The sequence below is a fragment of the Micrasema longulum genome, unplaced genomic scaffold (genome assembly GCF_059751315.1).
Source record: "Micrasema longulum isolate JH-2025_06_02 unplaced genomic scaffold, ASM5975131v1 h1tg000662l, whole genome shotgun sequence".
Taxonomy (NCBI): domain Eukaryota; kingdom Metazoa; phylum Arthropoda; class Insecta; order Trichoptera; family Brachycentridae; genus Micrasema; species Micrasema longulum.
This window is the reverse complement of record NW_028277858.1, coordinates 723827-749947: the sequence shown is the minus strand read 5'-3', so window position 1 is coordinate 749947 and position 26121 is coordinate 723827. Positions and strand designations below refer to the sequence as shown.

Genomic DNA, 26121 nt, shown 5'->3' with positions numbered 1-26121 from the left:
AAAAAGGCCTACATATTGACAACACACACATGTAAATGGAATACTGATGTATGTAAGAGGAAGTAAAGATTAAAACTAAATAAGATCAATCAATGGAAACACTTCCGACAGATTATCACAGTTTAAGTGACCAATACTTGGATAAAGGAATGAGAAAATTGGAATAACAGTGTCGAATAGGTGTAATTTGTTTTAATATTTAAAGTTACACTCACATAATGTATTATTTACATCAAATGTAGCAAAAATATATCAATTCTGTGAGTCCATACTAAAATAGAAGAATATTTACTGTCAATTTTTTTTTTTTAATTTATTACATAATAAAATATGCTTTACTAAAATGCGATAGAGGATGCATAAAGCATTTTGTAGTCACATTGAGTTAATTTTAAATTTACAACAGTTAAACATACATTGATAAACATTACACAATCCTGGGCTCAAACTAACTTAACTATCATAACCTCAAAATCAGCGTTTTTGAGTTAACCACTAAAAACAAATCTCTGTATCCTCCATGAATGCTTCAAATAATTGTAATGTGTTCAAATCATATTATGATGACTTTAATGCACAACTTGTCTATTTGATAACATTGAGCCCGCAATATGATTAAATCAATTGTCAAAATGCCGATAGAGTTGACCCGCAACTTATTATATTTTTTTTTTGTTTAAATTGTAACAAAATACACACAACGAAAAAATCTACTAAGCCCTCATTATTAATTTAAAATGTTCATAAAAATGGAGTTAATTTCAGGAACTGTTTAACATAAACATATTTTTTATATGCAAAAAATTACTATTGTAAAAAATAATAAACAAAATCAGTTTTGGCTTACCTATGTAATTTGTCATAGTGGCTTACCTTACAGCACTCAAATATGTATTAATAATACATTTTAAACATATCTGTTTTGTTTAATCTTGAATTCAACAAAAAGTAGCATTTAAGTATTTCATAAATACTTTTTTTTTTTTCTAACAGATATAACTTTGGTGGTGTTTTTCTATCAAAGTAATGGTATCTTTTAATATATTATTTAAATAATCTTTGGAGACTACAATAAAAAATCAAAAATGTTTGCTCTATTTTATAGTTAGTACAATAATAATTTACATATTTTTGGTGCAAAGTTGTGCAAATTTTATTACAATGTATTAATATATAATAAAATATGATTAGATAATAATATGACTTTTAAAATGAGAGCTAATATGTAATGTGTTAATAAATATTAAGTCAATTCTAAGAAAATTATGCCAATCAATACGTTTTTAACCTATTGATTGGTTAAATAAAAACATGTTTGTACATTGAACATCACCATAAATAGTACAGAAAGTTTCATGGTCAGAGCTATATATTATAGAGTTCATACATTAATTATGTACAGAATGTATTTTTTTAAAGTGTGGCAACTTTAAAAATCAATCAAGTGTGTATATTTTCAAGAGAGCAACTTGTCAATTTAAAAAATGTTGTTATTAGGCCAATATTTACAAACAATTTTAAGAATAAACTGAATTGACCAGATTTATACTAATTTTTATATAGATTTTATAAACTTAATCATAAAACTTAATTTTGTAGTTTTTTTTACAACTTTTGATCTTACGTGTTACGAGCTAGAGTTTTTTTCCAAACTCCGATCTCAAAATAAGCTATGGCAATGGGTACTACTATAATACTACTTAACATCACAAAGTAAATTATGTTCAAATAATAAATAAATAAATATCACGGAATCACATAAATTTATTGTGTTGGTAAATATATCAACAATTTTAATATGGTCAAATTTTATTAAAGTAATAAAGATAAATGCATAATTATCATACCATAAAATATCTTAACTAAAAAAATCTTTGTAAATTCTGTCAAACAGATGAAACATAATATGTTTTTGTTTTTAAATAAATAAAATAGCACATAAAAAAATAAAACTAAACATTTCAATTAAGTAATTTTTCAATTATGTTTTTGTCTCTCACATTTGGCATTAGTTACATTGGGTAGAATTTTAACATCATTTTGTTACCTACTACATTCTCGTGAAAATAAAGCACAAACTTTGACATAAAAATATAATTGATTGCCTTATTTTATGAAAATTATTGTCAAATTGCACACAAGGGTTCTTTTCCTTTTAAAACTAAAAATATATAGGTATATTTGTGATATTTAGGTAAAGAGGTATCTACATACATATAATAAAAATTGAGAAAATGAGTTAAGTGAGGTGAAGAGGTACAAGTGGGAAAAATGTATTTATTCAAATAATAAAATTGGTTCAGGTCCTATAATTCTAAAGTACCTACTATTAAGTAAACAAGTACATGTAACTTGTATCAAAATTGCCTTCAACAACATATGGAAACAGCAAATATGAGAAGAAACTTAATATGACTTGTATCTCTTCAACTAATTTATTCTAAAGTCTTAACTTTAGATTCCTTAGAATTAAATCAATAAGAAACTTGGAAAAGTGGCTCCTCTGCACAATCAGCTAATAGTGACTATATATCTTTTTACCTAAATGCCACAGATAATTTTTTAACAAAATTTGTCCTACTAGCTCATTGTATTGTGATTACTATTTTTGTTCATTCTTTATTTTTCCACGTATAAACTATAGATTTTTACAATATTACATGGCTTAGAGTCTTGGCTAGTGTAAATTACAAGAAACATAAAAAATATGAATCCAATCAGTGCATAATGGTAGTTAGTAAGCATAAAAACAAAAATATATTTGTACGATAAATGTAAGCAACATTTTTTATACTTCTGGGTACAAAATGTTGGCAAGACTAGCGTAAGTACCAAAACCGAATCCTGCTAGACCAAAAATGACAATAGCAATATCCTTCCATAGAACCCAGTCATACTTCCCGAGTCGGTCCGGCCAGAACGTAATGATTTCGATGATCGGCGGGAATATGAGGGCGAGAGCTGAACTGCTGACAGCTCCCACTAGAGAGATCACAGCTCCGAGATTGGGAATCATAGCGGCCAAAACAACTAAAAACATAAATTGTCTTTTTATATTCTAATATATTTGATGCGAGACTTCTTCTTTTCTAGTTTTACACATTCCACAAATTAAATGTTATATAAATTATTATTTCATAATATGTCAATTTCTCCTTTGATACAGGCTTGCCTAGTGAGACAAATAGAAACAAGGGAAATTTAATTAATTAAAAATAAATATTGTGAGCGCTAAATATTGATAAACCTTTAAGCATAGCATACATAAATATAAATAGATATATAATTGAGAATATTATGTATTTTAAATGTGAAAGGAGCTAAAATTGCATGCTAAGATTGATGCGTGTGCAAACAATTAAATTAAATAAAAAAACTTACATGTAAATAATACCAGTGATATTCTCAAAACATTTTCTCCTAATTTCTGAGATTTTTCAGATTCAAACCTTGGTTTTAAGAGAGGCCACATTATATTCATGGGAACATAAAACTGCAAACAATATGACATGAAGATTGCCACAGCCATTATTGCACGAACACTTTGAGCCATACTGAAATACAATACATTATTTTACTACTCATTTTCAAACATAAAGTGGGTAAATTAGTTAGTATTAATTTATCATAAAAATTTCTTGAATCTTATAGGCATGTGCAAAGTTATCTTTTTTATGCTACATAATTATGTACTCGGTACACTTATTGTATTTTGTTTGAAAGCAGAAAAAAAAGATTTTTTATCTGTTTTATATAATAATTCAAATAACTTGATTTATTATAATTAAAATGAATACTACAATGTTTAACTATTCGAATATACACACATACTATCTTCTTTATTTCTTCTAACAGTTTCACTATAGTAATATAATAAGGCACTAGATACCTACATTCAAAGTAAGTGTACCATTTAAAGTTTATTTAACTATTTTTTTGGAATTATATAATATATATTCGTCATAAGAACATAATGTAGTGGAGTTTTCACAGAGAAACCACCCACTGATTTACGATTCCATAAATATCAAGGTATTAACTTTATTTTAAAGTTGTTTGATCAATAATATGTAGTTTAAATTTGAAAAGGTATTATGTTTTTAAAATTGTCACTAGCTTTTGATTTTTAACTACATAATATTCTAATGGTCAAACAACCGAACCTAAATAGTTATTGTATGACAGGACTTATATTTTGTCGAAGAAAATTATTTGACTTACAAATCTCCAGGAGGTAAGTTGAGTGTGATGCTTCCTTTCACAGCATTTCCATATTTCAAGTAACCGAAAAATCCAACAGCTGTATAAAGGCAAGCAACAATAACCATTCCTGTATTTAGGACGCCATTCCAACCACCAAAGTCTTGCGGAGTCTTCATGTTATTTTCCAACGGTAGGACCTGAAAATTGTTATATTTATAGTACATGCTGAATAATTATTTATTTTATTGAATGCTGAAATTTTTGACAAAACAGGTTAATTCCAAGTATTGAGATGGTTTTAATATAAAAAAATAATGCTTCGTAATAAAATCAATTTTTTTTGAAGAGTTTTTTAACTAACAATCAAACAAATTATAGCGATTTTAAATATTTTTCTTTTATTTTAAGATTTCTATATTCGTTTTGAGAAAACATTTCCACGCAAAATCACCAAAATATCGCATGAAAAGAGCACAAATACAAAAGCTAATTGCAAGTTCAAATATGCAGTAAATAGATATATTTTCAAATAAACATTTGGAAGAACAACATATTGAAAATTTAAAAAAAACATTGATATTGTATTAATCTTTTATTAACATATTACAACAGAGATAAAGAACATTTTAGAGAAGGTAATGTAGAAGTCTAGGCATCTACAAGGCTTATGACCTGTCATTGGCTGGTTTAAGTGGCCACTTTACACACTGTGTAACATTCACCATTCTGTTCATATTTGAACATCTATATTCCTTAAATTTTTCATCTGTTAATGTTTGTGAAGCAAAACAGCGGAAACCTTTATTTATGCGGGTGAGATTCATCTAGTTGAATTATTTATTTTATTTTATTAACATAAACGGCAAATCTGCATTTTACAAAAAATTACAATACATATTAACATATTTGGCTTAATTTTTTTATTTTTAAAAACATAAATTTCCTTTTACTTAAGATTTATAAAAAAAATAAACCTAAAAAATATACAAGATTTATAAAAAAAATTATTTAAAAAAATTAACCTAAAAACATATTCAGTAGAAAGTATAAACAATTTAAGAATAAATGTAAAAAAACAAATTAAATAATAAAATATTTTAAAGTAATCGTAAGTACTGTTTCATACAGCTGGGCAAAGTGAACAAAAAATTGTATATATTATGAAATGTATAAATAAATAAATATAATTACCATTCACCGTCTTTGAAAAAGTTCAAAAGGTTTGTTCTATAGGAACAATACCCTACACTAAATATATCCGATACGTGAGAATAACTATTGCCGAGTTCATGAAGTCTGTTCAATACGGCATTACAAGTATACACTGTCCGTGAATTATTGCTACAAAACAGTGGCACCTGTCTAGTTAATCTATTTCATCTACATTAATTAATTTAATCTTTTAGACAAGCCTTAAAAAAAATATATAGATACTACATATAAATTACTTACCACGCCGATTCCTTCAAATGCATACATTGCAGTACCAAAGTAAAGAGGCAGTTGGCTCCAGGACGAGAATGCTTTAACACTGCTCATTTTTGGCAAATCTTGCAGCATATAGTAGAATGTGATGGCAAGTCCCCAGACCGTCAATATGGCCGCTACCAGAGATACGGGAGTCAGATACTTTAGGTTTTTCACGAGATTAAGTAAGATCATGGGAATTAATATCACAAATAGGTACCAATGCACACCGAGATCATATGACAGGTAGTGCGATGCCACGTCTTGTATATTGGCCGCCACGAATAGGAAATATACACAACAAAAACCAAGTTGTGTCACGCACAAGAATACATTTATCACATTTCTGAAAATGAAAACACAAATTAGAAATGGAGTCAGTCATCAATGATTCAGTAATATCTTATATGGCCAAAATAACATTCAATTACTTGATTATTTACTTAAAAAATAAAATAATAACATAATGTAATTTTTTTATATTTTTAAATAGAGCTTTTTTTATTTACTAACTATACTTTGATGTCACAATTTCAATTTTACCCAAAAAAACAATAGGAGCATTAGCTTTATCAATCAATATTTATTTATTGTCTTTGTTTGTTCTTTTTTACATTGATGTGCCATGTGTTATTTTTTTTATGATGTTCTTGTTTCGTATATTTTTATTGTTCTATATTGATTAACTCTTTGATGCACAGCTTACTATTATTTCATTGATTATTGAGTGTAAAATAAAAAAATGGAAACGCTTTTCTAGGTGATATAAATTTGACTACCACCATGCCAGTGAGAAGGTGAACAACTCTTTTAGTACCAAAAAAAATCATTGTATATGTGGTATGTTTTTTATACCACTGAGCTTCAAAGATTTAAGTATATTATTCATCCCAATTCAACACAGGACTTTGTTCCAATGATAATATCTAAGGGCGGAGGGAACAATCACATAAGTCAACTTTTTCAATTATTTTTTTATTTGCTAATCTTGTAGTATGCAACTATATTCACACATGTTCCAAAACTCGTAAGTCAAATAAGGTTATTAAGGATAATATTATCAAAGTACTTTATTGCACAAAATAAATTTATTAGTTATCTGCTACAAAAAAGATTTCTCAAAGAAGAATATTTTCTAACGTCATGCCTTAAACGACGTAACATTGAAGAGTTATCACCTTACTATATATTCCCAATTATGAGCAATAATCAAATTCCCATAAGTATGGAGAAAAAAAGTGTCATTTTTTCAATGTTAGATTTGATTTCCGCAACGTTTGAGACACAAAAAACTGTCTCCTGAAAGGTAATACATTTTGACTTATGTGGTTGTTCCTCCCGCTTATAAATATACTATTTTACAAAGTGATTAAGATAAATTCTCAACAGATGGATATTTTTTTGAGAAGGAAATGTGAAAATCTAGGCATTTACTGGGTTAATGACATGTTATTGCTTAATTTGTGTTACACTTTCTAATGTGACACGTGTTCATCATTCTGCCTGTGATTTTATTATTTGATAAAAGTACACAGCAAGGAAGCAAAAAATCTGTAAGTATAAACCTACTATTATTATAGTGATAATATTAAATGATATACAAAAAGCACAAATTATGTATGTAAATAAGTTCAAAATATATATAAGTACATACTTGATTATTTTCGAATATTTTCTCAAGCTCTGAGGACCCGTTTCAAATGCAACACCAACTACATCAGAGAATCCCAGGGATGGTATCTGACAGCGGATGCACAGCTCGTGAGCGCACCTTACCAGCATGTGCATGCAGTGAGTGCATATCACTCCCATGAATAGGGTCCCTATTAAACCTAGAGGACAAACCACCAAACAAAACAGATGAATTATTTACAATATTTGAGTTTGTCCAAATGTTTGTTGACAAAAGACTGGATTTCACCCCCTCGGGAGTCGTTAAGATTAACAAATTACAACAGGGATGGAGAATACCTTAAAGAAGGGAATATGGAAGTCTAGTCTTATAACCATAAGTCCTGTAAATGCCTAGACTTCCATATTCCCTTCTTTAAGGTATTCTCCATCCCTGTTGTACTTTGATTAATTATTTGGCTCTCAGCTTGAAGTTTTAATGTAAACATATCAACCGTGTTTAGGGCAAAAGCTTCAAACCACAATTATGGAAAAGGGGTTTTCATTATTTTTGATGTGTTTTCTAACCTTTATTACGTAGGTCTTGCAGAAAAGCGGTTTCATTATTTTAAACATGTTTTTTAGCTAATTATGTAGATATTGTAGATATATTCTAGAAAAAAAAAAAAACTGCGAACACTTATTGGCACAATTGTTTTTCCAGAATGTGTATAAGACTCACGTAATTGGTAAAAAAACACATTAAAACTAATAACAACTTTGGCGGAAATTGTAGTATGAAGCCTTTGTCCTAAACACAGTTGATAAATTATACCATAGAATTAAGAATAGTCTAGAAAGCGTAGAATCATATTTGAAAACATCGGACTGTGTCCAATAATTCCCCCACTATGCCTCACTTTCGCCGCGCGCATTCATGATGCCGTCGCGTAATGTTGCACGATGGGAAAAAATATAATTATAACACAAATGTAAGGTTAAAAAAAAGCAATCTGTTAATTTCTCTAAAGTTTTATTGTGCACGCGGAAATATTGATTGACACAACAGAGTAGATAAGTAAATGGTCATTTAATAAGAGTAATTAAATTAATAAACTTTAAACTTAAAACAAATTTTATTTTACATAAAACTGATATTTTTATATCATGTTACATAATATTTGATGTTTTAAAGATAATGTCGGTCAAATGTCCACGATAGAGTTGTTTAATCCGAGATCCAATTTCGATTAGTTCTCTCATTAAATGAGCAAAGTAGGGTAAAAAAAAATTTACTACCCTGGCAACACTAACAAAATGTTCATTTTGTTTCTTCGACAATCTATCAGATGGAAAAATAATTCCATTTTTAAGTAATGCATTTGTTACATACACATTCATTTGCTAATTACACATGAAATGTGATTGCATTCTGTTTCTTTAAGATCCTAGCTGTATTTCTACACTTTAAAAGGACACAACACGGCATAGTTGAATTCAAATCAGGAGTTGCGTACTGAGCGACGTCTACAAAGAAACTAATGGGTCAAAACGTAAATCTGCTCACTTATGAGTAGTTTAGTCGCCTTCTGTTTGATGTGCGTGTGCGGTTTCTGAACTATTCTTAATTCTATGTATAATACATTATTATTGTAGTCATAATAATAGCAATAATATTTTTTATTCCAGTAATAAGGCTGAATAGTGCAAAGCCAATTTTACTATATAACAACAAAAAAAATATTTTCATGAAACAGTATCCAAAGTAATAACTGACCTATATAAATAAAATAAAAAATGTTCCTAAAGAATTTAAACTATGATAATAAATTTAAATTAAATGAAAATAAACAAATGGTAAGGAAAGAAAAAAAGAATGAATTATCATAAGAAAAAAATAAAGTTGTAAAAATCAAAATTATAGTTCATTATCACTTGTACCCAATGCTTGAACAAAACTAAGAGTTCGCTTGAGTAAGTCAATAAGTAAGTAAGACTAGCTCTTGTGCTTGGAGAGTGACTTACACTGTTATAGTTATTTGGTAATTTGAAGTTATATAATTAAGAATAAAATTTATAATATAATATTATAATTAAGAATAATGATATTGCTAGGGTCAATTCAAAATATTTCCTAAATATCTTACTAATAAATCAGACAATTTGCCAATGTTATTAAATCTTTGGTAACATACATAAATTTCAGGCACACATCAACAATTTTACTATTAATATTTTAGGGCTTTAGGGGATGATCTCAATACAAACATATATCTAAACTTGTAATATAAAGATGTCTGACTAATACACAAATTTTTAAACCAATTCTAGAATTGCTTTTGCTAGAACACAGCACTAGATTTTTCAAGTAATAAACATAATAATAAGTACGAGCTAGTCATACAAAAATTAATAATTGTATCGGACATTGCCACTTGTATAGAGAAAGGAGGCGAAATGCTGCCTACAGCGCAGCGACGCGCGCCGAACATGAAATATTATGTCAAGCCTAGCGGCCCTTGTTCGGGCTCGTAGATGCGAGAGTTTCGGAGATGATAGCTGCACCTGGAAAAGAGCTCGACCCCCCGGCAGCGGCTGGAGCTTTGTGCTATAACGTAAAGAACTATACGAGTGTTTTTTTGTAATAATTTATATGTTGATTTTCTTGTTTATTTCAGCTATGAGTCTCGATTTTGTAATCTAATAAGCTGCCCCTTAAATAAAGATCGTTAATTATGTCACTTGCGGAGGCAGACATTAGAATATTGAGACTCCAGCCACAAATATGTACAGGATTGTGAGGTATTAGGCCTCACAGATCCCACTAAAACTTTTATTACCCTTTTACCAAGTATGTAGGATCAATCCCCTTGTTATTTTTGTGTCAATTGAGACACGGGAAAGATGCCTACATACTTAATTCATATGTACACTCTACCAACAGAGTTATTCCGTTTCTAAAATAGATTGAAGAAACAAAATGTAAAAATGTTACGCCAATGAGAGAGCGCGCTACAAGTTAATTCGGGACAGTCCGACCCCCTCTAGCTCTCTTCTGCGGCTTATCTATGCTGTCTCGCACCGTGTCCAACCGCGACATGGTACAAATAGTTTAATAAAACCTGTTTGTTTTTTATTAATAAAGTGTGTTTTATTTTAATTTCGCCCTCTCCGCCATCGACTCCGTCGCCTGCCCTTTTGGAGGACATCACCGCCGACCCAGCCAGAGAAGTCTATCTCATCCGATATAGCGGGAATAGCAGCTGCAGAGCCACCCCTATCTACAGTTCAACTATATGCACGGCGAGGTGTAGTGTATAATAATTTTTAAAAATCTGATAGCTATTTCAGGTTACTGTCTGTTCAGTGCTCTTTTTCTGTTCAGAACTTCTGGATTATTCATAAAAAGCCATGTATAATAAATGCAATATTTTACCAAATACATGTGATAAAGAATTATAAATTAGTTGAATATTGTGTGACCTAACAGTATTACATAATGTAAAACTGACATTACTTGACAAAGCGACCATGATCTAATCATGCATTAAAAAAAAAAAAAAATTAGATAAGAAATTATTGAAGTAGGCCAAGTTTACATTCCTTTTATATTTATTATTTATAGAACTAAATATAAAAACATTGTTGAAATCATTAGCTTCAAAGATGTCCTAGAACTAGTTTTATAAAGAATAATATTCTATACATACAGCCAGGCTATAATAAAAAAACAAATTGATAATTAGATACAAAAATCCCCATTAAGGCTGTAGTCTAGTAAAACGAACGTAAAATTAGGAAATCATATGATTTTGTCATTTTAAAAAGAATGTTTTTTTAAATAGCGCAATAATAAAAAAACATAAATTAGATAAAAACAATATTTTTTAAAGGTATTTCTGTTAAAAAATTTACTTAAAAGTTTTATGTAACTAAAATATAATTACTTTAAGACCCGCAGATTACGCCATTTCAAATTTAGACTAAACTTAGGTATCTGGGATGAGAGGTTGAAAAAATCAAGAAAGGAGCTCGGCATTGGTTTGGACATGTAGAGCGAATGGACAGCGAAAGAACGGCTAAAAATATTTACGATGCAAATGTTGATGGATGCAGAAATAGAGGAAGACCGAGAAAGACATGGCACGACCAAATCAAACGAATATTTGAAGATGGACATGTTAAAAGTCGGAATAATCAGCGCTCATGCATGAGAAGATGTATAAATGTAGAGGAAGCTAGATCTGTATGCAAAGATAAAGTGATTTGGCGTTCTATCCTCTTTGCCTACCCTTACGAGGAAACGGCGTGATGGTTTGTTTGTTTGTTTGTAGTTATTTTCTCAGTGTTCAAATTTATTTTGTAAAAATGTCTACAAAACTTCAACGTTATATAAAAATATCTGTGATTGTTTCATTATCCAAACAAAAAAATTCTAATACTGATAAAGCAAATCAGATTCAGTGCAATGAATCATCTGTGAGGATTTTTTTTTTTAAATTTCAAGAAAGTGGTACTTTAAATTGAAAAGCGGGTACTGGATTAAAAAGCTGCACTTCAGAATGTGACTATCGTTTCCTAAAACATCATTTTGCATCAGCTTCGAAACTAAGAGCATGACTTCAGGAATCCTTCAGTGTTAGAGTATGAATAGTCCAAAACAAACTCAATATTTGTTTTTCAAAAAATTCGGTTTACTGACGAGAAGACCAGCGAAAAAATGACACAATTTTTTACTACTCTACATGTCCCTTTTCTACTTCTGCTACCAGCAAGTAGTAAGAGTGGAATATGAATATCTCGACACACAACCCTAACTTCTTTTACTTTCATGCATCTTGGCAATCATACCCTTTGATTATCCTGACCAAATTTGAGATTTAAATTTATATGAACATGACTTCATTATTGTATCGATTTGCTAGTTATTGCATATTAACCATCTGCAGGCAAGAGTTTATTTAACACAGACCAATTTCATGTCAACAAAACAGAATTTATTCTTTTTTAAATTGATAACACATATTATTACTACCATAAAAAAGACTCAAGACCTAGTCTTGGAGGAGATTTAGGAATAGAGATGAGAGCATTCACTCAGTAGCCTGGCTCGATTTAGGCTTGGAGGGTAAAGATTAATTTATATGTACAATTGATCTACACAGGTTGCAGTGACATCAGGATTTTATTTAGCACTGAACCCCATCATTAAGAATATAACAGAATATCATAACAAAATGTCGATTAGGTAAAGAGCACATATTTGCGACTTTTGACTATTTATACTTTCTGAAGACTTGGGAAAAAATTCAAATGTTTGTAACTTACCTACAGCCAATCCTGCATTTTTGAAAGCATCCGGCATAGCCAAGATACCTGTTCCAACATTTCCTTTCAGCAGATGTATGAGAGTATCCAAATTGGATGTGGGATGTTCCAAGTTTCGATCCAATATTGGATTATAGTTGTTTTTACATGTGCTCTGGAACGCCTCGGAATCGGAATCACCAATCTGCTTCTTTTCCTCGGTCGTTGAATCATTGGTAACTATTCCATCAAACGGTTGAACCTCTGGATTTTCGGGATCTCCTGGACCAATAAGCAAGGGTTGTCTTTCTTCCTTCATTTTGCTCTGTCGAAAAACACTAAATTATGAACATGAAATTATTTTTCACAGCACGATTTATTTTTACATTTTTGGCCAATTTACTATGGAAGTAACATTTATACAGGAATATGAACAAATAAAACATAAAATGTATTATCATCAATTTTAACAGGTATTATGAAGCTAAAATGAGTACAGTTTTTTTAATTAATATATTTTATTTTTGAGCTAATTTGAATAACTGCAAAAAACACCCAGGTTTAAAATAAAAAAATATTTTAATTCATTTTAACCTCACCGAGAATCGAATCCAGAATCTTAAGCGTATTAAACATTTAACCAAAAGCGCTGCTAATATGTATGAATGCATATCTTAAAACAGCTGTATCCAAAATTTGAGATATCATTTTTCGTACCCCAACAACAAAAATGATGGAATGTGGAATTTGCAAAAGTATTTTTATATGCATCTTCAGACCACAATAAGATTCACAATACAAATACTGAATTATTTAAAACATATTGCATTTATTTGCTGATGAATTAAAAATAGGTAATGTTTATAGAAAATCTTCCTTATCAAACAAGTATAATGTCATGTTCTAAAATATTTATCCTAAATTATGATTGCCAGTTTTATCATTTATGAGAAGACTGAAATTTTAAATGCCTCTGCAAAAAATTACAGATTTTGTACTCACTTTTTTGTTACGATTTATCTCAAAGCATTGTTTACGTGCAAATTACAGCACATAAGTTATTAACAATCAACCAATTTTAAAATACGAGTTAAAGAGTTTATCTTATCACAAAAATAAATTCGTTTTAATTGGTATAATTTAGCGCAAGAGAAAACTATTAATTCAACGATACTCAAGCATGCAATATGCATGAAATCATGGAAATTTCAGACATTATTATTTAAAAATAAATTTATGTTAAAGAAAAACATAATAATGAAAAATGAAACAAAACCCTTATTATTATTATGGATAACTTATATAGCGCCATTTTCATAATAAAATACCTCAAGGGCGCTTTACATGGTGATTCTATTGTTAAGTTAATTTAATTAAAGCTTTTAAATTTGTAATTTAATTAAAATAATTTATTTTGTTGTCACGTGCTACGGATTTATTCAAATGATTTAGAGAACAAGTGGGTTTTAAGTTTTTTCCGAAACATCACTTCACTTTCACAGCCTCGCACCTCTGCTGGGAGAGCATTCCGAGAGTAGAGGTATAATAACATTTCCTCTCGCCATAGACGTAGCTGATCTAAGCGTGAGACGCCTGTCAGCTAGTTCATCTGGAATGCATAGTTCCCTTAGATATTCCGGAGCCGAGTTGTGCAGTGACTTATACATAAGCCAACAGAGTTTGTATTCGACCCTTTGTGGAAAACGTAGCCAGTGTAGTTCCCGAAGTAGTGGAGTGATATGACTGAACTTAGAGATTCCGAAAATAAGTCTAGCTGCGGCATTCAATACAGATTGTAGGCGAGTCATTTTGTTCATTGGTAGACCCTTAGTCACAATGAAAGTAAAAATAATAACATTACTCATTCCATCATCTAAGTGAATAATACATTTTAAAATTGCATACAATATTGATATTTAAATAAACATACTACTAAAGTTTTAATAAAGAATGATAAAAATATGTTTTAAGAAAATAAGTAATAACATACCACAGAAAACCCCATTTTTAATTGCTAATAATATTCGATGCTTTATAATTTCAATGCTACCGGAGAATGTGTTTGTATTAACAGACCAACTACAAATGACATAATCAGTGACAAAAATTCATAAATGTTAGATTAAACAGTGACCCGTTATAGTAAAGCGTATAGCTATTGGTCACTAAGTCAATATCTTAGTGCAATGGAAAATTTATTGGGTCAGATAAAAACTGTGAAAGAATTCATATGAATTTAATTATTATTATAAGAATTGATATTTTTATTTATTTTTTCAATGTTAAAAGTATTGTTTATTTTGTGGTGAAACATAAATAGTTTTATTTAAAAAATAAAAGAGAAAATAAAATAAAAATATCACAAACATACGTAACTACAGTATAATTTTATTTTTAAAAGTTCATTTTCACAGACATTACATCAACAGAGATGGAGAATCTCCTTGAAAAGAGAATATGTATTATGGGAGCATGTACAAGTACAAGGTTTATGACCTGTTATTGGCTGGTGACAGTTAATTGATCATTAAAATAAAATATTATACCATATAAATCGAATATTATTTTTATTATAAATATTAATTACTAAATAGAATTGCAACTAGCCCAGGAATATTAGACCAAAAATAGCAATAAATAAAAAATGCTTCATAACCAGCTGATTTTTTGCACACGTGTTCTAGATGTGCTACTCTCAAAACTCCCCACCCCTCCGGCAACTACACGTGGACCGGACCATCTTCTAGGAATTCAGCAAAAACATGTGTTTGCACATGTGCGATACTGCGACAGTGACTACAAAAGCTACCCTTCGGATATTTTTATATGTAATGTTATCCACAGTGTTGAAGTGCTTCATCTGTTTAGTTTTTTATTGTTTACTTTTTAGCATGAACACTTTGCAAATTTACTATTATGCTCAATGTTTGTTTTTGTAAATTTATTGATAATTTTAAGTTGCCAGAATTTCACTCGTCCATGCACTTTGTAGCTGCAAGACGATTAGTAATCTAGCTTCAATAGGTAAATGTTATCAACTATCAAATATCCAAATTTAGTAAGTGAGGTCTAGAATTCCAACCATCCATGCGCTCAGTAGCTGCAAGACTTGTTGTTATCTAACTTCTATTTTTATAAATTTGTTTTTTATTATTTTTTTTTAAATATCACGAAATCTCTAAACTTTATTGTCAAATAAAAAATGTGAATAGGGGCTAGATTTCTTATTGTCTATGCGCTCTGTAGCTACAAGACGTGCTGTAATCTAGCTCCTGTATATCATAATTGGAGACAAGGAACAAGAATCTTAACCGTCCATCTGCTCTGTAGCTGCAAGACGTGGTGGGATATTTATTTATTGTACAGCGCCCTTGAGGTGATTTTCACAAAAATGGCGCTATAAAAATTATCCATATTATCCAAAATTATCCATAACGAGCTATAATACTTCTCAGACATACCGAAAAAAAATACTGCCAACAATTGAGCAATTGTTAAAAACATAATTTTGAAAATAAAAACTTAAGTAATAAAATAACATCGTGTCGGCTAACTTAGGACCAATGCCGCTGGGCCCTGGGCGACACTATGAAAGTGTCTAAGTACCCAATTAGTGTTTTCGTCAACTACATCAATAAAAAGTATCAAACATATGGTTGAAATTGCGGGTAAAAAATCCAAGCTTTGTAAACTCAGTAAATACCGGCTCAGCACCACGTTATAATAATTTACAACTTCTTTTGTAGTTTATAAATGACACCCTTGTTTCGGGGGTTTTCCAGTTTTTTCAATGTTCTATGGTCAATGCACAATAAACATTATAAGTGAGTGATTTCAGATCAGTTAAAAACTAATCCCTGAATTTTATACATGTCCACTAACAAGATGATATTGAGAAACTGGTATGATTGTAATTGTATGCATTAATTATAATTTTTCTTAACAGTTTCTTTTAATTTTTATTATCTGTATGAATTATAAGTAAATTTATTTGTTTACTTAGTGACAATATGCAATGGCGATTGTATTAAAAAAAACCTTTCTCTGATATAACGAGCAAATTCAGTCAGTTCTATCTTCCTCATAACAACCAAGTTCTACTGTATATCAAATATTAGTATGATTCTTCAGTTCATATAGACTGTTAGTCAACCAAAAAATGTTTTATTTATAAAATAAATAAAAATATTTGTGACTTCCAGCAGGTTTATTACATGACATTATCATTCATCATCTACGAACTTTTACCTGCGGCTTCGTTTGTGTGGTAATATGGAGAAATTAGTTATTTAATTAGTTTTTCCATTAAACAATAAGAATGTTCCAATATATTTTTTGGGATAAAAATAGCCTGTATTGATTGCTGCTCTTCCAACTAACGCTATGCAAAAAAAATAATGATTTGTTAGTCAATAGCGACGTAGCATCGTTAATCTGTTTTAATATTAATTCATTTCCCACTAAGAATTCATTTTTCCTGAGGAAGTGATTTTTTTCTGGATGAAAAGTAGCTTGTGACATGTTTGTTGCACTTGCTCCAGCTCTCTGGCTATCCCTATGCAAACAATCACGTCAATCGGTCACTCCGCTGCGACGTGAAAGAAGTACAGCTTTTCTACCATATACCGCACAACGCATCTGTGGACGTAAGTTTCCTAGACAGTGTTCACATACAAGGAAAATTTGCTTGTTGCCAAACAAGAAAAGCTACTCGAAGGAGCTCTCTGTAATCTGGTAGCCTTGGCATCAGTTGTTGTGTTGAAAGATGGTAATCCAGAAGCTTCACTGGATTGACGAAAAGAAGGAAGTGATTTCTTCACTAACTGGGATTAAATTGATTGGACAAGATCATTTCGCCGAAATGATTACAACACTTTTTTAAAAGCCATGAAATTATTTTTGGAAGCCACCAGATCTGTATATCCAACAGGATTTATAAAAGAGCCACAGATAGAAGTGAGAATATATAAAGATAATAGAGAGGGAAAGTGATAAGACCACAGGGTGTAAAAAATATTGATTAGGATATCTGCAGCAGCATGACGGGGAATCAACAATACTAAAAGTAAATGATTTTTCATTCAATTTACCATGATAAAAACTGGGTAGTCCAGTGATTGGGGATAATTTTAGGAGACTTAGGCGCTAACAGATTGAGGGGAAAAAAGAAAGGTTACGCTCCCTGAAGGGGAAGATTCCAATCGCGATTGCCAAGCATTTATATGTATACAAAGTACATATACTTTTACAAAGTAAGTCCTAAAAATATTTGATAAATGGTGGATGTAGATTATTACAGAATAATTGAATAAAACACCATAAATATGCACATAAATCATGCTTCTTTACAGAAACTATGTACATAAACATATCAATATTCACAGACATTTTCCTAAAACAAGATTTGCTGCTAAAAAAGGTCTTACAACAAGAATCTTAATTTCCAAGTTTAATGATAATTTTATGCTTACAACTTCAGATTGGGTAAGGATCAATACAGTACGGAAATTACACATGGCAAAAATACTTTTAAAAGATAATATGCGATAAGTCAACAAAATATTTGACATATTTTTTACATACACAGACACAGAACAATCATGCAAATTCACTGAAAACATACACATTTTTAGTAAAATGCTTTGCTTATAATTTAAATTGTTACATGATAATCAGGAACAGAAGACATAAAATATAACTTATAGGTATTGAGGGTACATGCATTAACACAATTTCATTTAATGGATTGAATTATTCTACAAACATTTCATAGTGGAACTACTACAAAAAAATATTTTACTACCACAATATTCTATCAAGGTAATCATACAAAAATAACAATATATTATGTCAAAACCTTTATAAACAAATACTGGATTCAATACACTAGTGAATTTATACGAATTGACCGGTATTTCAAGATATGGAGAATCTCCTTGATGAGGGAATATAGTCTAGGCATTTACAGGGTTTATGACCTGCCATTGGATGGTTTAATTAATCAGTTTACAAACTATGTAACATTTAACATTCTTCTTATATTTTCTTCAGCCAAAGATAGCTCATAAGCCCTGCAAATGACTTTTATGCTCTAAAATAGGTTATTTATGCTCTCTGAAATATCTATAGGAGTTAAGAAAAAATATTTTTAATGACAATAGAAATGGGAAATACATTATAATAGACAGGTGTTGGTACAAATTTTCAAAATGTCACATTTATTATAAGGTAGGGTAATTTATAAAGCGCCTTTTTTGTTCAAATGAACTGGGGCATTGCATAATAATAAACATGTCTTGCAGCTGCAGAGTACAGGCGATTGGTATTTTAGTTCCTTGGATATTTGCATACTTGGAAAAGACATAACAGATCTTGGTATTACTGTTAAAATTCCCAGGGTATTTTTTTTTAATTTGCTGTTTATGTATGTTCACATGTTTTAAAGTTCAATAATAAATTGTAAGAATTTATTTATTAATTTTAAATTACATTTGCTTATAAATTCATGCGCTTATTATGTCTTTTTAGGCTTTGCCCGTATTACACCATAATAATTAACAAAAAAATTACATACAGTCGAACCTGGATATAAGAGAGCCCAAGGGCCAGTACATTTTTCTCTTATAAACAGGTCTCTTATATATCCATGCTTTCTTTTACAGAGGTATACAAACATAACTAGGCTTCCTATTCCTATTATGTATGTACTACTATGTACATATGTACAGCAGGTACAAAAAAACGCAAGAACATGACATATGTACCTAGTCCTGCCATAAATACTGTTACACGAGTTCAAAAATTCATAAAATGTAAACAATAGCAGGTAGAGACCCGTAACCTTTTTTTCAGGTAAAGTACTGAACCTTATGCTATTGCTATAATTAGTCAGTTGTTAAACGTCAACGAGTAAACATGGAGTGGGGTGTTAAAGAAAACCGAATCGCTGTAATCGCGTAACACAATTTTGGGAAGAAGCCGGGAGACATTTTTAAAACCCTAAAACTTTTAGGTATAAGTCGCCAGTTTGTGTATCCAACTATAAATTGGTTCAAGAATATTTAAAGTGCTGAAGACCGACAAAGATCTGGACGTCCTCGAACTGTGCGGACTCCAGGAGCTATTAAGGCTGTCAGAAGCAGAATTCATAGAAATCTGCTCCGTAAATAAAAAATCTTATCCAGGGAGATGAATATATCGACTTGAAGTACGTTTCGCATCATCAAATCTGACCTAAAGATGAGGGCTTACCGAAGAAGCATTGGTCATTTGCTTACTCTACCTTTAAGGGACATTAGGAAGACTAGAGCAAAAAACTTATTTCACAATACGCGAATAATTTGCATCGCAAAATTCTGTTTTCTGATGAAAAAATATTTAACATCAAAGAAAACTTCCATAGCTCTCAAGAAGCCGCTTAAGTCATTCCTAAAGTTCAAAGAGGTCATCATCAAGCAGCAGTGATGATTTGGTGGGGTGTCTCCTACGTAGGGGTTTCTGAACTTCATTTTTGTGCGCAGGGTGTGAAGACAAGTGCGAAAGCATACCAAGATGACATTCTAGAGAAGGTTGTTAAGCCTCTCAATGACACAATGTTCAATTTGAGTCATTGGATCTTCCAGCAAGATTCTGCTCCAGCTCATAAGGCAAAATCTACCCAGCAATGGCTGAAAAATCACATACCGGAGTTTATTAGAGCTGAAGATTGGCCTTCTGGAAGCCCAGATTTAAATCCGCTGGACTACAAATTGTAGTAAGTGTTGGAGATCAAGGTCTGTAGCAGACGACATCCAAATTTGGAGAGCTTGAAACGGTCTTTGAAAAAAGCAGTGGCCAATTTTCGTGCGTGCTGCCATTGACGATTGGCCGTCACGTTTAAAGGCCTGTGTGAAGGCAAGAGGAGGACATTTTGAATCAAATATTTTTTTTCAATTAGTGGAATATGCATGTTGGCCTTGTAATAAAAAACCTTTGTAAAATTAATTGCTTTCTTTTTATAATAAAAACAGTTTGTAACAGTATTTATGGCAGGACTAGGTATGTGTTAAGTAAAGAGATACACTTACATACATCACACAAGCTGTACTGAGGTTCTATGCTCAGGTGCATGTACAAACTGTCAGAACTTTTCAGCACATACACAAGCAGTGACGCTGCGGCTACATCTATAAACCAAAAACTCTTTCATAGAGGTCAGTTCAAATAGAATGACTCTTTTATATAGAGTTTTACCCGCTTTCTTTTACAAAGGTTTTTGGGGGTAAAATGACAGGACCTTAAGCCAGGTCTCTTATAAAGAGGTTTCTCTTATATCCAGGTTCAACTGTAGTACAATGAATTAAATTATAATAACATGTGATTTAACAGAATAACAATCAGAAAAATAAAGTATATATTACGATCGTTTATGTATTATAAAATGTATAGTTACACCTAAAATGCAAATGTTATTTAAATAGTGATTTAAATTATTTTTTTAATCTCTTCTTAACAAAGAAAATTTTAAGATACAACTGTTGTACAAGTACAAACATACTTAGTATATACAAGAAAAAATTATCTGACAAAATACTTGCTATCATTTTTTACTAATCCGATAAAAAAAGAAAATGAATTTATATTATTTATGCAGTAGATAAATTATGTATGTTCAAATTTATAGCCCCGCAATAATAATGTTACTATATACACATAACACATATGGTTTACACTGAATAATATTATCAGGCACATGAAATAATTAGCACTTACTTTAATTACGCTCAATGGTGTACCATCAACCATTTCCACTGAAAGCAATTCATTTATCATAATACTTTAAATAAAGATAAAGTTGATTAATTTTAATCAACAATATTTTGCTACTTATTTCCAAATCTTTATAGACAAGTGCTGGATTTCTTTCCAAAGGAGAACCTTTTTGAGTTTGAATTATTAACATCCTAATTTATGTAGTCTTTATTGTATATGCTAAAGCAACATTGGGCTGTTTATATTAATGTGTAATTATTGATGTATAATTATTAATAAACACATTATTCCCTTACAAGGTGCATCTAAGGGTGTTACCACGTTCACCTGACTGATGTCGATTAATGTCATAAATTGATGTGAATTGATTGGTGAGTTAGCATTAGCTGATCAACAGATACAGGTCTGTAAAATAATCAATCATCGATCGACAACTGATCAACCATCAGCACGGTGCAAGGTGAGGCCCACGCGAGAGCTGTTGGTCATCGATCAATGATGGATCGGTAAAAAATTAATAATATTAGGCAGATTGATTTGGTGCAGTAAGAACTGTCAATTGAAATCAGCTGGTTTCTGTCGACATTGCTCTAAGATTTAACAAATATTGCCACAGGAATTTAAAATCTCATTACACATCCAAATATTTGCATGAGAAAGGGTACTTATTTAGCATAGCTAAGACACTAGCTGTCACTGTTGTTATTTATGTACTTTAAAATTGTGAAAAATGTACTTAAAATTATAACTAATTGTCTAGTTGTTCAATAAATTGGATTGTATTAATTAATTAAACTATGTATTCGATATAGTTTTTAAAGTTGTAGTATAATGAAAACATTTTTTTTTCACTACACACAATGGCAGTTTTCATGTGTCACATTTTATCTCGATGAAAGTTCTTCAAAGAATGAAGGCAAGGAAGCCAATTATCAACTAATTAAAATACCATGTATTACAAGCTTGTAATGTGTATTTAATTGTACATCATTGGTGTTTGGTATTCTTGTTTTCAGCATAATATAACTTTTCGTATTTTTCTTGCCAATTCTATTGATATATCGTGTTTCAATTGTTACTACGTAGGGTTAAGGAAACATAAGGATTGTATATACCTATAGGTAAAATTATTTTTTATACATCTATTTAATGATCAGCATATAAACAAAGTATTATTGTTTTCATACTGAAAACATTGAACGAAATATTAAAATAAGAGGTATACTAGCAAGCATATTGGCGAAAGATAAAACTTATTTTTGAAAAGTGGTAAATCAATATGGTAAAAAAAAAAAAAAACATAGGTACCTGTAAAAGCAATTATCAGCGACACAACTAAGAATCGACTTGAGAATATTCGTTAAATTAACAAAAAATCTCCGTTTACAAAGTTTTACAGAGCGACTTGAATTTAAAGAAATATTATTTTAGATTTGTAATTTCATCTCTGACAGATAAATTCACAATACACTACTTTGTGCTTAATTTGACATTTCTCAATTGCCATAGAGTAGAGGGAATGTAGAGGTAAATAATGTTGCCATGTGCAAAATCGATTTAATTTCCATAAACAATATCAATTTTTCCTTCCCGATAAACTGTCATAGTTGTGCCAAATAATTTAAAATTTAAAGAATATGGGAAAAAACAAAAAAAATACAATTTTTGTAAAAACATTAAAAACCATGGACATAGCGAGGTTCCGTCATAAACGTTTGTATTCTAAACACCAACATAAAAAAAACTGAACCGAACAAATGCACCTAATTTTTTAAATCCCCAATTTGATTAACATTTGAAACAACACTATGAAAGAACATTAATTTGATTTTGACATGAACAAATATAAATCAGTGAGTTGTGAATACGCATCTCAGATTTCGGATCAAACTTCTAATGTTAAATTTTCACTCTACGAATCCTTTTTTTATTTTGTAATTGGTCCATTGAAATCGATTAAGTTTTTTATTCGATTTATTTATTCATTTATACAAATACTATAATAACGTATCCCAAACTCTATGAAGCCAAGGGCCCTGTTTTGAGTTGGAATACCACACAATAGAAAGTGGAAGCACGTTTATAATTAAATAATAGCAAAAATATTTTTTTTATATTAGTACATAAACATGCATATATTTCAAAGGGCTTAATAGTATATGCTTAATATTATATAGCTATATATATAGTAAATAGTATTTATCTTAAAAGTATATAAATCTATGCAATATCTCGCAGCAGTCTCCTGCAATGGTCTCTTCCCTTAGACAAAATCCAGACGTGTACACTGCTCTTGAAAATGGCTTTCGTTTTGGAGAACTTAACATGTTCATCTAGAACATTGAACACTTTTGGGTCCACAAAAGTGAATAAGAATAATGCACAAAGAATTTAAATATTTAATAAAATATTATGTACCTTAAAGGGTAAACTACGGGAGTCATATTTAACGAAATGTTTAGGAAACAAAAATTTTGTGATTGTGCGATTTCCAAAACATGATAATTTTTGAACCAAATAAAATCATTTCAATATAATATATGAAGAACTTTCAACATAAAATAGTATAGTATGTAGTGCATATTGAAATAGCGTATCTGGGACTTCTGATGTTTTTTCCTCTAAAATAAAGTGGACTTCAGATTTTTATATGAACCTAAAAAAACATTTTTACTATGAAAGTGATCTTTGATGTTTCATTTACGTATAAAATAGCTTATTGCGATACTTTCTGCTTTTTTTTAAATGTAAACAGTGGACTCCTATATGTTTTATCCTGTAAGGAATAAAATTTTACAATATGCAATAATTATAAATCATCACAAAAATGTATTAATGGAATATACCAATATCGTGTTATGGAGCGCGCTGGCGCTGGAGTGATAAAGTAAACATTAGGTAGGTATTAATTTTGTTTTTTTGTGTTTTAGGGTTGACTTCACAGTATGCGTATTTAGTTTAATAAAAGCTTCACCCCCAATAAAATGTATCGTTTGTTTGAGAACTCTTATATAAATATATAGTTTATTTTTTTAATTTTAATCGTAATTTGGATAACCAACAACTATTTTATACATAAAACAAAATAAATGACAAATAAGCCAATTACAGGTTTTCACAAGTAGCGGATTGTAAATTTTGTGTAACTTTTTTTATACTACTCAAATAACTATTGTTGCATAACAAGTTATACGATAAAGTAAGATCAGGTTAATTAATAGGTACCTACTACAGATGAATCGTAAAAAAGAACGCAAGTTGAGTATTTCGTGAATTTATTAGCTCAATAATAATAATACTGATTGTATTTATCATGTTGTAGGTATGTACCTATAATATGGCTACTTATTAGAAAATAATGTGAAAAAAAAAATTTCCGTAAGATTAGTCGGCTAATCGGAATCATATTTTACTTGATAATATTTTAAAGATTTGTGTTTAAAATTGCCCACGTCTAGGCGGATGGAGAATTCAATTATATGTATAAAATTTGACTCGATGGCTAATCTCGGATAAAAACCCTGGGCGCATTCGATTACCATTCTTAAGGCCGTGGGTTCGATTCGATTTTAAAGTGGTTCTACACTGCAATATTCCATAGTTCCTGGGCTGGAACCGGAAGCGTAAGACTGATCGCCTTACCTTTCAGGTAACAAAATAATCAAGATACGCTACAATTGGATAACTAATTTGGTGTCATATGCACCACAGGGTATAGATAGAGAAACGATGAATATTTTTGTATATTTTATATAAAATACATACAATAATATACTCATATATGAAACTAGTGGAAAAGGAGCCGGGTTCGATTCCCGACAAGGTCGATACTAAATCCAAAGATTAGCAATTGAAGCGTAAGTAAGACTGCTCATTTTGTCTTCGTGTAGTAACTGACCGGAATACGTTTCAACGTATTCCAATATAATGTCAGTACTTGATGCACTAGTCACATGGCATTATTGAAAAACTGCCACGCTTTTGAGTTTCACTCGGAAGATTTTATGGGTAGCTGGGTCTCTATTTTCTCTTTATTTCTAAAATATTTTAATCTTAAAGTCATTTTCCAAAAGTCAAAAACAACTTGTGCTGCAAAATGGAAATCGAGTTGTGGCAGAGCGGGGGTTGAGCCTTGGATCTTTGTAAGTAGGTAATTATAAATATTGCTTACCAAAATTTTTGTTCGCGACCGGTTTGCGCCATACACGGGATATAATCAAATTTCTTAGATTTCACGGTCATTCAAATAAGAGGTCGTAAAAAATGAAACAGTTATTCTCTTGAAACAGCTGAAACAGATTCACAAAAAAAATGATATTGTAAAGAACAACTAGTCAGGATATTATTCAGAGGGGCCTAGTCTCAAATTTCGATATGCGAGCATACACTGCTCGAAACAGTTATTTAGAAACCGTTTCACACAACAGTTTAATTTGTGAAACAGTAGCTGTTACTGCTACTCCTTTAAAATAACAAAAACGCCCATCTCCAGTTTAGGGGTGGTATTCTGAACGCAAACGCGCACCTAGAAAACGCACTTTCAAAGCGTATTTAACATACTAAATATACGCTAACAGAGCGATCACTTCGCCATTCAGAATACCAGCTCTGGAGTTCGTCAGACATATACTTTGTCACCCTGAGTATCCCGTATTTATACAGAATACCTACATAATGATAATAGTACCTATTGGAGAATTGGGACAAGGGCATCTCTATAAATGGAAGACGAATATCGAATTTGAGATATCCAGATGACATTACATTTACATTACTCTCTTT

General features: G+C 30.6%; 1 protein-coding gene across 2 annotated transcripts; it reads right to left on the bottom strand.

Moving 5' to 3' along the window:
* Window positions 1–1749: 1749 nt before the first annotated feature.
* On the bottom strand, window positions 1750–22837 carry LOC148279860 (proton-coupled amino acid transporter-like protein pathetic). Of its 2 annotated transcripts, none has more exons than XM_088229317.1 (7): window positions 22648–22837; window positions 12610–12913; window positions 7325–7502; window positions 5656–6016; window positions 4222–4400; window positions 3382–3554; window positions 1750–3030 (listed from the first exon to the last, which is right to left on the bottom strand). In XM_088229317.1, the coding sequence occupies exons 2-7, from the start codon at window positions 12905–12907 to the stop codon at window positions 2789–2791; spliced, it is 1431 nt and encodes a 476-aa protein (XP_088085443.1). In that variant the 5' UTR covers window positions 12908–12913; window positions 22648–22837; the 3' UTR covers window positions 1750–2788. The 2 variants fall into 2 exon arrangements, with proteins under 2 accessions (XP_088085443.1, XP_088085442.1); XM_088229316.1 differs by lacking the exon at window positions 22648–22837 and adding an exon at window positions 14579–14684.
* Between the last annotated feature and the right edge of the window lie 3284 nt (window positions 22838–26121).